Source organism: Amphimedon queenslandica, unplaced genomic scaffold, assembly GCF_000090795.2.
Source record: "Amphimedon queenslandica unplaced genomic scaffold, v1.1 AMPQUscaffold_13058, whole genome shotgun sequence".
NCBI lineage: Eukaryota > Metazoa > Porifera > Demospongiae > Haplosclerida > Niphatidae > Amphimedon > Amphimedon queenslandica.
In genome coordinates this window covers 3,798-20,840 of record NW_003546706.1, presented here as the reverse complement: position 1 = coordinate 20,840, position 17,043 = coordinate 3,798, and the positions used below count along the sequence as shown (strand labels likewise).

The following is a 17,043-nucleotide window of genomic DNA, read 5'->3' as shown; positions in this document are numbered from 1 at the left end:
AATGTAACTATTAGCTGTAAGAGATACATGTACAGTGCGTGTACATAGCCTATACTTTAAAATGCTCATAACTTGAAAAATTTAAGTCCGAATTGCCTCAAATTTTCTACACAGCATAAGGACATCAATATGTATCAGAAAATGTAATAAAAATTTGGGATTATTTCGGAGCCATTTTTTCAAAAAAACCATGGGCTATAGCCTTGGATAATTTTCAAAATTTTGACGTTTTCTTAAAATGGCTGTAACTCAAAAAATGAAATTCGGAATTGGCTCAAACTTTCTACACAGCATAAGGACATCAATATGCATCAAAAAATGTAATAAAAATTTGGGGTGATTTCGGAGCCATTTTTTGGAAAAAAACAATGGGCTATAGCCTTGGGTAATTTTCAAAATTTTGGTGTTTTCTTAAAATGGCTGTAACTTGAAAAATTAAAGTTGGAATCAGCTCAACTTTCTACACAGCATAAGGACATCAATATGTATCAGAAAATGTAATAAAAATTTGGAATAATTTCGGAGCCATTTTTTTAGAAAAAACCATGGGCTATAGTACAGGGCAATTTTCAAAATTTGGCAATTTTTCCAACTCAAAAACATTGGCTCAAACATGTACATTACAAGACATTAATAAAATAGTAAACAGTTTGCTACCTTTGACAATCCAGTGATAGAGTGCTCATACAAGCAGGACAATTCAAGACAGCATCTGAAGTACATGCAGCATCATTAGGAGCTGAGTCATCTGTAGATTTACCCTTCTTCTTAAAAGACTTTTCCTTTGCTAAGAAATAATATCATTATTAATTCATTATTTACATTGTTTGAAATATAATTATTTTTGGGGGGGTAAAAAAAGGCTAATTATTTTCATAATAATTATCACAATAGTAAATTATTCATAAGATGGGTGAGTATTATTGTTGTCATTATTATTAATAAATTGTTTTACCATTTCTGTAAGTTCTTCTTTGTTTCTCCACCCACTTCTCATCTTCATCATCAAGGTTAGGGTCATAAAATAACTCGTCGTTTGTTAGCTTGCGAACTTTTCTCTTTGTCTTTGACTTGCTCTTCATCTCTAGACCTTCATACAGCAAAAAACAAATAAAATATTAACTATAAAATTCAAAATTTTTTATACATTACTACACATAAATTTATAGAATCCTAATGCATAAAAAATGAATAAAATAATAATTGCCATTAACTTAACATCCCAGCATATAAAAAAATTGCAAAAAAACCCTTATAAATCTCCTAAGTAAAATAAAATTTATTTCTATAATGTTTAAATTATTATAAAAATTAAAAATTATTATTACTAGACGAATGTAAAACATTAAGGGGCTCAGCCCACTAGCCACGCTATATTTTAAAGGTTATATGGTATAGAGCTACATTATTGTACATGTACATGAGTAAATACAGTAGTTTGTAATGAAGTCATCATGCTTGGAAATACAAATTTTCTTTATCAGTTTATCACATTCTGCAGCAAAAAAGTTGTGTTGGAAGCCAGAGACAGTAACTGCAGTCATAGGTTATGTCAGTAGTTGTGGAGGCTTTACAAGCTCACAACTGTGGCATATCTGCCTTCTTAATCTTCCTTGCTGTATTTGGAAAGTAGTAGAGACTTCTCTTTCATTCTTGCTGACTCAAGTGAGTGACTTGTAACTTGTAAGGTCAAGAACATGAACTGAGAACAATGAAGAATTGATAGCTGGCGCCATTTTATTTCACTGTGACCACACCCGTTTTCAAAGAAGATTAAGATTAGGTTATTAAAATAGGAAAATTTTTCATACGGATAAATAGGGGTGACGTACGTGTACAAACAAACAAACATACTCTACTCGAACTAGTGGGCTTCGCCCAATTATTGTTCGTATTATTATTGTTATTATTATTATCTAATCATTATTATTATTATTATTATTATTATTATTACCTTGTACAGGTGCTTCATCTTCACTGGTTGAATCAAAGTATATCTCATCATAATACTCAACCTTTTTATTCTTTTCTTTATTCCCCTCAGCCACGCCCTCTGTCGTTATGGGTGGAGCTTCCTCTAATCCCCTAACATGAGATGACGATGGCGACTGATTTTGATGCGATTTTGACTGATTTAAAAGATTAGCTAGGAGCAGGTCAGCCTCTTTATCCATCTCTTGATCAAACTCGTCTTCTTCTGTGACGCTTTCTTTACAACTTTTAGAACGAGAGGGAATCAATAATAACTGATTAGTATCGTCTCCATTTTCTCCTAACGATTGATCTTCTTTTTCTTCATCTCCCGAGCTACAGTGAAGAGGGGAATGGCTGTCATTAGAGGAGGGATTGTTAGGAGGTTTTACCTTCCTCCAGAGCAATCAGAATACTCCAGGTCACTATCATCTTCAAGATAACCGGCAAAATGATCTTTTAATGGACCTCTTCCTAACTCCATGCGAGCGCACGTGACTCCTGAGTCCTCCTAACACAAAAAGTCACAAACATGGCGACTATGGCGACTCCCGAGGCGACTCCTACAGCTGTAGAGAAGTTCGAAAGCGTTTATAGAGACATTATAGATGTATTGAAGGCTGATCGTCGGTCCTATCTGGTTGCTGCTAACCGATTTTTTGCAAAGTATATAATTGAAGAGCCACTGAAAAGGCAGGTATATCATAGCAGTGGAGAGAGTGCAGTGAAGCTGCTCTTGGATGGGTTGCATGCTGCTATTGAGAGGGATCCTAAGTATTTAGATGATGTCGTGGAAGTTTTAAGTGAAGAGCACCCATCACTTCGTGTTGCATTTAAAAAGATGAGTGAAACTGCTGAGTCGGCAGCATCAGTAGTTACAAATCAGCCCCAAAAATCTATTGATGATCCTAATAAAGGTTAGTGATAATGGTAGTTCATATCATAGATAGTAGAGGGTTGCAAAATTTTGTCAGTTGTTATGTAGGTGAATATTGTATCGAATTGCTGGCAACAGTCAGACAATTTCTTTCACTGTCTGACGGGCGTATCTAAGCTCTGAGAGTTGGTTGGGCACTGTGAAAAAATATTTGGCGTGAGAAGCACGCCACGAAAATATTTTAGGGATAATTCATGTGGATTTATAATAAATATGACAAAATTTTATCAACAAAAATTAATTTTAACAAGATTAATTAAGCCATTCAAACAGACTCAGCATGCAGCAGCACAGTTTCTTAGCCATTTTTAACTCAATTTAATAACAGTGGTAAATTAAAGTGAATAGTCTAATAACAGATTGGTTAGTAGTAGTTATTATTTTAAAATGGGAACTATGGAAGTCTCTACCATGTCATCATCATTATTTACACTGACTAAAACTATCAGCTATGCTAGTCTTGTCTCATTGTTATCATTGCCGTAGCCAAACCCACTTTACATAAGGAACATTGCATAGATACTTACTCTAATATCTATGAGCATGGGTTGGTTGCCGTATAGATCCAAATATTCGTCAGTCAAAAAATTTCTCAAAATCTTAATTTCTTGTTAAAATTAATTTTGTTGATAAAATTTTGTCATATTTATTATAAATCCACATACTAACCACGTGGAGCAAAAATTTCATTGGTTAAAAATTTGGTCAAGCAAAAATTTTTGACAAATTTGACAGAATTTTTGACCTACAAAAATTTGGAGCTCTACGATAGTTGCTAAGGCATGTCCATTTATATTTCTCTAATACAACATGTAGCCAACTCTTGTACAAAACTAACACACATGAATGAATAAGCATCTATAGTATAGTGATAGGTGTTTATTTCAGCGTTTTGAACCAAAATTATATTAATGAAATTGAATTCAGCCCTTAAATACATGCATCTACATTTTTATTTGGCTTACTGACTCTCTTTTTATAGTTATATCGCTGCTCGAAGAAAAGGTTCAGTCTAATCCAAATACATTCTTGCCTGCAAACAATCTGAAAAACAAGTTTGATCGTCTCTATTCACATGCATCTTCATCTTTACAGCATGTAAAACTTGAAGAACTAAATGCTCTTCTGGAATTAAAGCTCACTCATTCACCAAAACAATTCAAAGATAATTTTTGTCCACTCCTGAAAGATGTTAGAAGCACTCCTCAGTTTTTTAGTTTTTTATTAAAGCACAAGTTTTGTGGTTTTCTCAACTTTGATCTCCTTTCTATTTTCACCAAGCGATTTGGTTCTGAGAGTCTCAAGCAGGAAATGGCCCGATACGAAGCCTCATATCAATCGTTTTCAAAAGCAATTAAAATGGAAGATCTTTTACACTCGATCGTTGATGATCCATCTCTTTTCAAACCATTTGCTCTAACTGGACTGCCAACAATTGAGTGTAGGCTAGAAGAGTCATGGTATTCTCGTACTTACAGTTGTTTTTTTGAGGTGATAACCAGTGTACACTCATGGTGTGGACTTGGTAGCATGATGTTCAGTGAGATTGAAGAGCATTGTATCATTGTCAAATATGTGCTGTTCAGTGAGGAAGATTTAGAGTTTATTTCAAAGGATATCAGTTCACCAGAGAAGAAGCAGCTATTGAAGGAATGTGGCATCACAATGACGCTACATACTGGGGCTGAAGATGAAATTGATGGTAAGCTGATATTAAATATGTCCTAGCAAGAAAGAATGCTCACAATTTGTATACATTTCTTTAAAATGTTTATTAAAATTGGATATCACTTTTGCTTGTAGTTTGTGTTGGTATATTACAAATAATTTTGAACCATTATTTAAATAAATAGAGTCATTAAAAGAGATTTCAAAGCAAGGCAAAATGTTAAAAGATACTGGTGCAGGATCGGTAGTACCTATTAATAGGAGGGCTACAAGTGAACAGAATCGTGGTAAGAAGCATTTGTGTATAGTATGTATCATATGAACCATTATTTCAGAGTCGTTAGAAGAAATTTCAAAGCAAGGCAAAATGTTAAAAGATACTGGTGCAGGATCAGTAATGCCTATTAATAGGAGGACTTCAAGTCCACAGAATCGTGGTAAGAAGCATCTGTGTATAGTATATATTATACAACTGGTTTATTTTGTGTGGATTTAATTTTGTGCAGGCTCAAATCCACCAAAATTAGTTCCACCAAATTTTATTAACATCAAGTAAATATTAACAAAAATTTTGTAAAGCACAAAAAATTAATTCCAACAAAATTTAAACAATTGAAATTTGTAAACACACTATATGATACATCCCAAGTGTATGGTATGCTGGATGCAAAAGTTATAAAGGATACATGGTGAATATGAAAATCACAAATACCATATAAGTGGGTTTTAGAGGGAATTATATCCTCTTAAGTTTAATATTGTGAATTCCACCATGTGCTCATGTGAGAACCGTATTATTTTTGTGGATTTTATTTATGTGAATCAGGAGAGAAAAAAGCCACTTATACAGTAGTCATATTGTCATGCACGTGAAAGGAGTTGTACATGTAGATAGACATTGCACACATTTATTAAAATACTGTCGTATCCTTAGTGTCTCTAATTGGTGTTGGTGCTGGTGCTGGTGGTACTGTTGGTAGTATTATTGGTGCTCTTATTGGTGGTGTTGTTGGTGGTACTGTTGGTGCTGTTTTGGGTGTTGCTGCTGGTGGTGGTATTGTTGGTGCTGCTATAAAACCTGAGGATAAAAGCAAAGAAGACTAAAATAATTTTTAATATATTTGCTACATTAGCAGATACTTCAATGGCATGATAGTATACCTATACTTAGATGATCTATTCTTATTTCTTTTATTTGCATTATTATTCTTATTCTATAAATGATCACTAATGATGTATTGTGGACACTAGTGTGAATAATGATGCTGGCAGAAACTTATATTTTATCCTCACTAAGAACCGATTTGTCTGTACGAGCATAGGGTCATCTAACTACGGTATTATTAATGTCAAATAACTTAATCTTCATTGAAAGTGGATCTACGGTATTTATGCATATAAAATTACTCTTCTCAATGTTTGTATTATTTACTTTTCTTCAGTGTGGTCATAGATAGTACACAAATTAAATGTATTTTGTAATAAAATATTACTTGATGATAATGTTATAAATGCAACTCTCTAGGTTGATGTAATGGATGCTACCACAAAGAAGGAAAGTACCTACCTTTAGACAGCTAAAGATAATTCAATAATAAGCTTCCTAGATAATTATATCAAAGTCATGCAGTCAAAGTCATATGAAGTACACAAAGCATTAGTAGTAGGAGCTGAATCACCTTTAGATTTACCCTTCTTTTTAAAAGTCTTTTCGATTGCTAAGAAATAACATCATTAATTCATCATTTACACTGTTTGAAATATAATTATTTATGGGGTAATTATTATATTATTCATTATTTTCATTATATTCATGATAAATATTATGAATAATTATCACAATAATTAGCATGGGTGTGAATTAATATTATTATTAAATTGTTTTAACATTTTCATTTACTCTATTATCTATGGCGCACGTGACTCCTAACAAACCACGCCCATTAATTAATTTATTGGGTGTGGCTTAAGTTATTTAACGAGTGGGCGTTGACAAACACTAAACATGGCGACTGCTGCAGAGAAATTTAGAATCGTTTATGGAGACATTACAAACGTATTGTCTGTTGGACGCGAGTCCTGCCTGATTGCCACTAACCGTTTTTATTCAAAGAAGCTAATAGGAGAGCCACTGAGGAGAGAGATATGTAGTAACAGTGGAGTGACTGCAGTGAACCTGCTCTTGGATGGCTTACATGCTGCTATTGAAAGAGATCCTAAGTATTTAGTTGATGTCGTGGAAGTTTTAAGTGAAGATCACCCATCACTGTGTGTTGCATTTAAAAAGATGAACGAAGAAGAAGGCAGTAATCCAGTTAGACTACCTGTTAGCGTGGCAATATCCACAGCATCATGTTCAACCGAACCTCAAATTCAGCCTAATGAAGGTTAATACATGTATATATACTTTATTGGAGTATTAATATCTTGTGGGTATTAAATTTTGTAAATTGGGCCACAAAAAGGTGTCGCATATGAAGAGAGAAATGGTTACAAAAGGTTATATTTAACTGAGAAATTTTATATTATGAATATATATTAGAATAGGTAATTATGACTAATTTATAGCCACGAAATATTTCCCCTATATAGTATATACATATTTTAAAGTCATACATGATTAAGCATACTATGAGTAATTGAATTTTATTATTTGCATGTAGCTAATATGTACATTTTATGGGGCTCTCTTTCTACCTCTAGTTGTATCACTGCTGGAAGATAAAGTCCAGTCTAATCCTGATGCTGTCTTAGCTGTGAATGACCTGAGCAGCAAATTTGATAGTCTCTATACTCTTGCCTCTTCATCTTTACAGCATATCAAACTTGAAGACCTAAAAGTTCCGCTGGAATCAAAGCTCTCTCGTACATCAAAAGAGGTCAAAGATCGTTTTTGTCCACTTCTGAAAGGTGTTACAAGCACTCCTCAGTTTTTTAGTTTTCTATTAGAGCACAAGTTTTGTGGTTTCCTCAACTTTAATCTTCTTTCTATTTTCACCAAGCGATTTGGTTCTGAGTCCCTCAAGCAAGAAATGTCCCAATACGAAGCCTCTTATCGATCATTCTCGAAAGCAATAAAAATGAAAGATCTTTTAGACTCGATCCTCAATAATCCGTCTATTTCCAAACCACTTGCTCCCATTGGACTACCAATGATTGAGAATGTGCTAGAAGAGTCGTGGTACTCTCGTTCCTACAGTAGTTTCCTTGAGGTGATGAGTAGCATTTATACTTGGTTTGGGTCCGGCAGCATGATGTTTAGTGATATAAGGAAGAACTGTATCATTGTCAATTATGGGCTGTTTGGTGAAGAAGGTTTAGAGGTTGTTTCAGAGGATGTCACTTCACCAGAGAAGAGGCTGTTATTAAAGGAATGTGGCATTACAGTTGCTCTACACACTGGAGCTAAAAGCAAATTAGATGGTAAGCTTACCGTACGCATCTTAATTTTCGAGGTGTATTAAATTTTGTTATTTTCGTGCTCACCTTAAATCCACAAAATTTAAACCACCTCTAATGCCATTCTATTGTATGTAGACTATGGCCAGAACACGAAAATTAGCTCACACGAATATTAACTATTGAGCAAATTTCATTGAAAACACGAAATTTTGAACCCTCAAAAATTTGAACGTATACGGTATTTGTATAGGTATTAAAAATGGCTGGGAGAGCATTCTTCATTTTTTATAATTTTTTGTGATGTGTATAGTTGTGTAGCAAGTTTGAGCTCATTCCGACCATAATTTAATTTTTACAAAATTTTTAAAGTTACTCAATAATTAGGTCAAAGTCCCTGTACTGTAGTAGAGGATCTTTGGCCAAATTTCACTAAAAAAACAAAGAAAACTCTTCAGTCTTATATGTTTCCTGATGCATATACATTGTGTAGAAAGTTTGAGCTGATTCCAATCAAAATTGGATTTTTAATGAATTTTAAAATTTGCTCCAAAAGCTAAAAAATTTGTTACCTGTGAGAAACCCAGTGTATTGGAATTTTATAATACTGGCCTAAAGTTACGTCATTAATATATGTATTTTAAATTCTACTTATAGAAAAGCAAAGCAAATCTCGTTTACATAAATTTGAGGAATCTGTCACTTGTCCTTTGTGTAAGGAGCTATTCAAGGATCCTAAAGTTCTCTCTTGTCATCATTCATTTTGTCTTGACTGTCTACAACGAGTGAATAAAACTGAAGAAGGTATAGCAGCACACTTGCATTAACTTATAGTGCTTGTAGGTATACATGTATGTACATATCAAGTTATCAACTGTGTTTTATTGTAACTTTAATGTCTTACTTTCATTTTTAGGTTCTATTTTGTGTCCAGTTTGCCGAAAAGGAGAAAAGCTACCACAGGAAGGAGTACGAGGTCTTCCAGCAGCACATCACCTCACGTCAATAATAGAAGTAGCTCAAATGCTCAATATTAAAGATCCCAGTACAGAATTAGCCTCTAGTAAAGAGTGCAGTAGTGATGACTGTGAGAAAGCCCCAGTTGCATGGTGCGCCAATGAATGTGGATACTTGTGTGAGAAATGCATGAAAGGTCACAGTAAAATGAGAATCACAAAAAATCACGATGTGCGATTGATAAAAGAGTTGCAGAAGGAACAGGACATTCCTTTATATTGTAAGCACCACAAGAAGCAGTATAGGCAGTATTACTGCATGGATTGCAATGATATGGTCTGTCCTGAGTGCCTCCAATACTGCTGTGACTGCCAGAAGCTTATTTGTGATGGCTGTCTAAAAGAGCATGGATATCCAGATGACCCTGAAGACTCCTCAATGATAAGAAAAGGCGGTTTACACAGTGTTCACTTCTTAAAGAATCTTATCAAGCATGGGAAAGCAAGGGAAGTGGAGCTGGAGAAGGAAGAGAGTGAGCTGAAATCGCTCGATGAAGCTTTGAAGCTTTATGTTATCAATCTTAAGAGCAGCATAGAGAAAATGGGAAAGAACTGGAGCAACAGGATAAGCTCAAGGCGCGACGATTGCAAGAAAGGGAGAGAAGAATTGGGAGCAGCTGGGCAGACTGCGAATCACTTTATAAGTGGTGATAGAATAGTATCTTCACCTGAACGAACGTTTCAAGTACTTATGGAGTACAGCAGCAGCAGTGCAGCTACTGCCAGTAATGATACGAATGATTCGAACAATAGTGAAGGCAGTTTTCCCTCGCAGCAACAACAAGGGGTGAGTAAAATGTGGCTTTATTGGCCATCGAGTGAGTCTCAGTCCCTGGAAATGATAGAGAAGATACAGCCACATCATATAAAAGTTACGTTTCCAGTTAATCCTTTTCGAGCGTCGAAAGATAACTGGTTCCACGTAAGCCTTAATAACCTCTTGCCAGTCAGGCCTTCCGGTAATCCTCTTCTACCTGTCGTTAGCATTAAGGGTGTTTTAACCAGCTCAAATTATTCCCCAAGCATTAAACTGGTTGGTAATATGACATGGTTTGTGTTGTTCAATGCAAATGAGAGCAAGATTGAAGTTGATGTTTCTATTGATGGAGTTCATCCTCAAGGAAGCCCATTCTCTTTTCATGCTGACCCAGATAATATTAACGAGGATGTTGGGGATACTAGTGTGAATAACGATGCAGAGGTAAAATATGAGAAAAGTATCAGTATTTCTCAAAACTAGTCGGGTTCATTTTTTATTTTTTATACTATGCACTTTTCTCTATAATACTAATACAATAGGGTGGTCATTAATAGTAAATTTTAATGTACGTGTATTTTGTCATGAAATCATCCTTTTACTAATCATAATGTTAAAAATACAATCATGTCACTATTAATGGGCTGATGTAATAGATGCTACCACAAAGAAGGAAAGTACCTACCTCAGAGACAGCTAAAGACAATTCAATAATAAGCTTCCTAGACATATCAAAGTCTGTGGTCAGTTTAGAATAGCATTGAAGCCATGCTTAGGTAAAGACCCTTATCTTTCAAGTGTTATCTTTACTAGTGAATACTAGTAATTGGTAGGAGGACCTCTGCATGAAAGTAAAACCAACTAAAAACCCACCAATCCCTCCTTTTCTAATCCCTGACTCTTCCTGTATCCTTTTCCTTCTCACATCCTTCTCCCCCTCACTCCCACAGTTATTGTACATGAAACCAACTAGACCAAAGGGAGAGTTATTCTATAACCCACAATCAAAGAATAGTACAATTTGTACCAGTTTGATCAATGCTCTTCATTATAATCTACACACATAAAACACTACATCAGTTGTGATCTTAGTATTTATACCAATACACTATGTACATCCCCAATCAACTTGCTTTAATATGTACATCAATCAACTTGCTTTAATATTTCAATCGTCTACTCAAGTCAATATGAATAGCAAATTGCATATTGGTCTATTCTTTAGCCTCAATGATGCATATCCTATTGTGACCTCACTGACCTTGTAGCTACCTGATTGTGACTAGCATCTCGTCCATTGCACCCACTCTCTTTTAACGAATCGGTATACTTCATGACAAGGAGCTTGCATTCCATACTCACTTAAACCCACCAAGCCCTTCTTCGTCATAGCAACAGTTGGCCGCTGCAGCCAATCTAAGAGTCATGCAATGTAGGGTGTATTGCATTAGGGACTCATTATTCAAATGATTAGACTAGGAGATATGATAATTGTTTGACAAAAGATTCTCTTATTGTGTAGCAATTGAAGCTCATTTACATTACATTCTGATAATGTAATACTTGACTGTAAGCAATATGTGTTCAATACTTTCAACCTAGCTCTTGTTATTACTATAAAAAATATATTATTTTTATAAAATATCAGGTGGTATAAATAAGGGAGTGTTTCAAATCAAACGTTTGCATACAAAGTGTACATTTTTATTGGATACATACACAGGATTATGTAACATTAGTTAATGGACTTAGTGTTCATGCATGTCATGGAACAGTTTTACACGTGCCAGCTGTAAGTCTTAGGTCATAGTTTAAATTATTAAAAATCATAATTGATAGACACTTGCCTTTAATAGTGGAGCATGTACATACTTGAAAGCCATAATGAGTGAGTAAGATAATATATACACACTGCCCTTCAAGGAATTAAAATATTGACATATAACATGATTTTTGTTGGTTGTATGCACACACACACACAGTTAAATAAGATTACCTCATGATACTAAAGACTATGTATGTCTTTACCAGTGAGTGTGTAATCAAAGTACAAAGTACTACATCATATATACTATTGGTAGGAGTGTCATTCTTGAATACTATCACTTGTACTATTGATGTTAAAATGATACACTTTTACTGCTAATTTCTCAAAAACTTTCATTTAGAATCAGCTCAAACTTTCTACACAGCATGAGAACATCAATATGTATCAGAAAATGTAATAAAAATCGGGGGTGATTTTTTAACCATTTTTTGGAAAATACCCAAGGCTATAGCCTTGGGTATTTTTCTGATTTTGGCAAATTTCTTAAATTGGCCATAACTTGAAAAATTTAAGTCGGAATCAGCTCAAACTTTCTACATAGCATAAGGACATTAATATGTATCAAAAAATGTAATAAACATTGGGGGTGCATACAATATACTTTTTGCTGACTGTATGCATGCACGCTGCACACTCATTACCACATGTAAGAGTAAATCTGTGCATGTCTTTACTAATGAGCATGACACTATATACTGTATCATATTGATGGTATACACTATATTGTACTTGTAGGATAGTTTCAATGTCATATCACTTGATTGATATGTGTAATGTAAAACCAATACATGTGTGTGTGTGTGAGTGTGTGTGTGTGTGTGTGTGTGTGTGTGTAATGGTAATAGATTGTTAGAAACTTAATCGTATACAAACACACACTCCAACAGAATTGCTCCTAACGCCTTCAAACTAAAGAATGCTTATCATTGTCTGATTGTTTATTTTAACACATTTCAAAAATGCGTAAATCAAAATTGACACAAGTGTTTTCCAATCAATTGCTCCGGGCCATCCTGACCTCAGTTCCAGTGAATAAGCACCTATGCTTTATCATCTCCTAAGCAACTGACTATATGTAGTAAAATACGGTTTGTGGTATAAACATTGTACCATATATTAATTGTTCGTGCTTTAGTTTGTGCTGTAGCTATAGTATCTTAATTACTGTGTGTGTACACAGTATAGGGTATCTGTGACTGGTGTGGTCATGAGCATGAGATAAAGAGTTAAGAGTAGAGTGTGTTTCTGATTAGGGACATTATGTCTCTCTCTCACCCATTTTCATATGTCTTTCCTTTTCTCTTCATATCACTATGTCTCTCTCTCTTTCCTGTACTTGTATTGCTACAAAGTGTTCCTCTTCTCCTTGTACATTGATCCTCTCTCCCTCCCTCCCTTCCTCCCTCCTTCCCACTCTCTCTCTCCCTCCCTCCCTTCCTCTCTCTCTCTCTCTCTCCCTTCCTCCCTCCCTCCCTCTCTCTCTCTCTCTCCCTTCCTCCCTCCCTCCCTCTCTCTCTCCCTCCCTCCCTCCTTCCCCCTCTCTCTCTACCCTTTAGCTATGTCCTTCTATCTTTACCCCTCTCTAATTGCTTAACCTCACGTTCACCTTTACACGAGTCATTGTTATTATTTAAGAAACTGATCTATAGCTACCTCATGCTTTAGCTGGAAATATAATTTTAGAGACAGCCTGACGGACACCTTATAGCCTCTTCTATACACAATCCACACAAACACTTCATCAACAGTAATGCTAATTGTTACATGTTATAATCCTCACTTCCTCATCAGCTAAACAGAGAGCACATGAGCCATGACAAAGTATAGGAATTGAATGATTAGTCCGCTCAAAAATTCATTTTCTTCATGTTTACGATATTGCATTCCTTTCTTATTAAACAAGTTAAGGACCAATTACGTGGCTCGTGCAGTTGTTTGTATCTTTATTGGCACAAAGAGGAAAAGGGCTATCAATTACACATACCAGTAGTGGAGCTGGTCAGTTATTGGCACACCCTGTGTTTAACAAATTGCTTCGTAATGGACACAACAAAGTAGCCGTGTACAATTACATAATATCACAATATTAGTAGCAATTCCATACATACATACAGCTGGTTGCCAGACATCTAAAATTTTTTAATTTCAGCCAAACATCAATAACAAACATACATTTAGTGATTCAATTCTATGTTTGTGCCAACTAAGTTTATTGTGCTTTGACTTGTTGTGTACAATAACCAATAATTATTGTTATTGCCCAACTAACGATACATATGGAAGGAATAGCAACTCAAGTAGGAGTATAATAATGATTGCTTTGAATGTGGTATGGTACATCGTAAACAGGCTCTTTCCTTCTATCTTTTCTTCACTCCCTTTTCCAGTAAATACATTGTGTACATTCTAGGTTATCTCATACATCAATTTGTACACAACACAATGGACACCAACCACAAAATAACATAGTCATTTCTATTACCACGATACAGTTAGATCTACTAAGTACTATCATGGTAATAGAGACACATATTAGTAAAATTTATTTCTCTTAACAGACAAATCCTGGATGCAGTGTCTGCTCTAATCATACACAATGCTATGGGAACGGGTCATAGTGTAGTCTAGCACTGTGAGAGATTATACAGGGAGCAGTCAGATACAGTCTATCAGCCTGTTAGCTGGTCACAGGGAGACATCTGATCACATGGAATGTTCAACAACCATTGATTGTCTCCAGCCTTTCATTCATTGTCTTGCTTAAGAATGTAAATATTGTAGTCTAAAGAGAACAATGACTTTAGCGGATTGGTAGTTGTATCATGAAGAAATGTCAATTTGAGATATATACGTCAGGTATTCATGTTACATATTGACAGTAATTAGCTAATGGACTCTTCCTATATTGGTAGCAGTTTTGCAATGTAGTAATATTTGATTACATTAGTATCAACAAGAGTATACATAGTATGTATTCTTGGTATCAAGGCGAATTAGATCTAGTAAATTTTAAACCGTAGATTCATTTACTCTTGTTTTATCTATAGTTAAACCAGAAGGGCAATGTGCCTCTCAAAAGAATTCTAAGACTATTACAATTCTTGGAAAAATCACTGCACTATGTAGAGTTCATACTATACTCTATTCTTGACGTCATTTGTTTCATCTTAAAGGCTTGCATTTACTATGTGGGTAATTAATTAGAGTGAAATGCTATCGTGTCAATAAATGGATTAAGTCATGTCGCTTAGTATACAGGAAGAGAGCTCGTGCTGGCGAGAGAAGGAATATTATGCTTTTTAAACTTCAGTGAATTGATAATATTGCTAAAATATAAGCATTTTATTGGATATAGCAGTGGTTTGGCTCACTACTCAAGCTACATGAGAATGAACAAGATCAATAATGTACAAATACTATTGTTGATATTGTTAGGATACAAAGAGCGGAAGACTTGGTTTGTTAAGCAACATAAATGCATGCATGATACATGAATTTGTACACTAATGAAGGCGAGACTAAAAGTTGATTTACACTTCAAAATGTAAAGAACATGCAATGACAAAACATAATTTTTATAAATGAATGAGTTTAATTAGCTGCAGTGGTTGAGGCCAATCCCACACAGACAATGAAAGCCTATAAAAAGAGCCACCGAAGCAGTGACATTCAGAACAATCGAAGCTATAACCTGAACATTGAACAAGACTTGTTCAAATAAAGAGAAATAAGCTCTATCTACTTGAAGCTAACCTGTGCCATAACCTCCAAGAAAGCGTCAACATGTCTTTGAGAAGATGGAAGGAAAGCAGAAAGTCCTTGAAGGCAATGACCCGCAAAGGCAGCCTCGCTAGGTCACCCCGTCAGCCAGAGCCCCCAAGCATGGAGACCGAGTCCAGACGAGAAGAACTGTTTGGAGCAGTCGTTAAAGGAGATGAAGAGATGGTGGCTAGACTACTAGAGAACAGACTGGTTGATGTTAATACAACAGACAGCAATCATCTCACTGCTCTACATTATGCTGCTATGCATGCTAGACCCAATCTCATCCGTCTACTGATACAGCATGGAGCTGATGTGGATGCTTATGATACAAAGGGTGGATTTGCACCGATACATTGGGTCGTCATCAATTCCCACCCTGGGATGTCTGAAGAGGAAAGAGTCGATGAGTGTCTGGTTGAGCTAGTCAAAGGAGGCTGCAACGTGAACAGTAAAGACTTCAATCAAGCGACACCGTTACACTTTGCAGCAAGAACAGATAACAAAGCAGTAGTTGATTCATTGATGAGACTAGGAGCTGATCCTAATGACACTGACATGCTGGGAAGAACTTGTGCATCAGTGGCTAAATCAGCAGAAACAAAAATCCTCATCATAAAACTAGCAGACCTACGAGCTAGAGCAATCTACCATGTACTGGACACTCTGTAACATAACAAACTTGTATGAACCAATTGCACATCATTCACATCACTTCTTTTCTCTCCTGTAAATTTCACATTACATCACTTTTTTGTTTATTATAACTTTTAAAACAAATATGAAAATGACAAAATGAAATTAAAACCCAGGGAAAATGTTAACATCTACTAAAAAAGTTACAACAAAAGAATGACAATATGTACACACCTAAATTCTACCATACTACTCCACACTTCTATGCAAATGTATAAATTTATCTAGACTAGCAAGCTACTATTAAAATATTCAGTAACAGTTATCCTAAAGTCTGGCTTTATCAGCATTCATAGGCACTGCTACAACTACTCCGAAAATAATCACGTAAAACTCGAAAGCAAGCCCATGTATAAAAACCTTTTCTAGCACAACAGATATCATGAGTCTCACAGTAATGGTGATAACAGCAATCACCACAGACAAAGAACCAGCAAGAGCAACCACGTCCACACATACCAAAACAATCATTGCCATCACGAGAGTAAGGACATCTACTAGCAGTACAGTATCCGCCCCCAGCAGCACATCTGCCATACTGCTTGGTTGTTGTGCTCCTTTTTCTTACTGTACTAGCTCCACCTAATGAATGACCTCTCATTTTCTCCAGCTGCAGTCCCAGGAGGTAAAACTGCCTTACAGGAGGGTAGCTTGAATTAACATTGTTCATTTCAACAAGAGCCTTTGCTGCTTCAATGATAAGGGTCGCTTCTTCACTTAAAGCAAGGAGTTGAAGAGTAAGCTGACGTGTTATATTCACATTAATGCTGTCAAGCTCTTGGAGGAGATCGTCAGTCATTTGTGGGTCATCGCTTCTCATCATGGTCTCCATGACACCAGTAGCAGTAGGAGGTACAATGTAGTCATTCATTTGTGAGGTTGAGTTCATCATAATCATGAACGTGGTGCTGTTGATACTTGTCATTGTCATATTGGTGGACTGGGGGTGCATGACATTAATGACATCCATACCAGTACCGATACTGGTAACTATTAGAGTATAGTAGGT

General features: G+C 35.6%; 5 protein-coding genes across 6 annotated transcripts in view; 3 read left to right on the top strand and 2 right to left on the bottom strand.

The window, feature by feature from the left end:
* The window catches only part of LOC100635326 (E2F-associated phosphoprotein-like), a 2,774-nt gene extending 305 nt beyond the window's left edge, over window positions 1-2,469 (bottom strand). The window contains exons 1-4 of the mRNA XM_020001555.1: window positions 2,364-2,469; window positions 1,955-2,307; window positions 956-1,090; window positions 658-787 (exon numbers count right to left, since the gene is read on the bottom strand). Of these exons, the coding sequence (XP_019857114.1) occupies window positions 658-787; window positions 956-1,090; window positions 1,955-2,307; window positions 2,364-2,455 (710 nt within the window). The 5' untranslated portion in view covers window positions 2,456-2,469. The remainder of the gene's footprint in view (window positions 1-657; window positions 788-955; window positions 1,091-1,954; window positions 2,308-2,363) is intronic.
* Window positions 2,470-2,487: 18 nt separating this feature from the next.
* LOC105314212 (uncharacterized) lies at window positions 2,488-5,797 on the top strand. The gene is made up of 5 exons (XM_011408247.2): window positions 2,488-2,888; window positions 3,891-4,610; window positions 4,762-4,863; window positions 4,912-5,013; window positions 5,511-5,797. Exons 1-5 carry the CDS (start codon window positions 2,504-2,506, stop codon window positions 5,678-5,680), a joined length of 1,479 nt encoding a protein of 492 aa, XP_011406549.1. The 5' UTR covers window positions 2,488-2,503; the 3' UTR covers window positions 5,681-5,797.
* Window positions 5,798-6,558: 761 nt separating this feature from the next.
* LOC109585469 (uncharacterized) lies at window positions 6,559-10,373 on the top strand. The gene is made up of 4 exons (XM_020001563.1): window positions 6,559-6,963; window positions 7,280-7,999; window positions 8,633-8,779; window positions 8,892-10,373. The coding sequence occupies exons 1-4, from the start codon at window positions 6,582-6,584 to the stop codon at window positions 10,229-10,231; spliced, it is 2,589 nt and encodes an 862-aa protein (XP_019857122.1). The 5' UTR covers window positions 6,559-6,581; the 3' UTR covers window positions 10,232-10,373.
* A 4,986-nt stretch (window positions 10,374-15,359) lies between these two features.
* Window positions 15,360-16,010, top strand: LOC105314211 (tankyrase-1-like). Its single transcript, XM_011408246.1, has one exon. The coding sequence runs from the start codon at window positions 15,360-15,362 to the stop codon at window positions 16,008-16,010; it is 651 nt and encodes a 216-aa protein (XP_011406548.1).
* LOC109585467 (uncharacterized) overlaps window positions 15,924-17,043 on the bottom strand; it is a 3,235-nt gene continuing 2,115 nt past the window's right edge. The window contains exon 2 of one of the 2 annotated variants that reach the window (XM_020001560.1): window positions 15,924-16,628. In XM_020001560.1, the coding sequence (XP_019857119.1) occupies window positions 16,318-16,628 (311 nt within the window). In that variant the 3' untranslated portion in view covers window positions 15,924-16,317. Of the gene's footprint in view, window positions 16,999-17,043 lie in introns of both variants that reach the window. The other variant, XM_020001559.1, reaches the window with a different exon arrangement.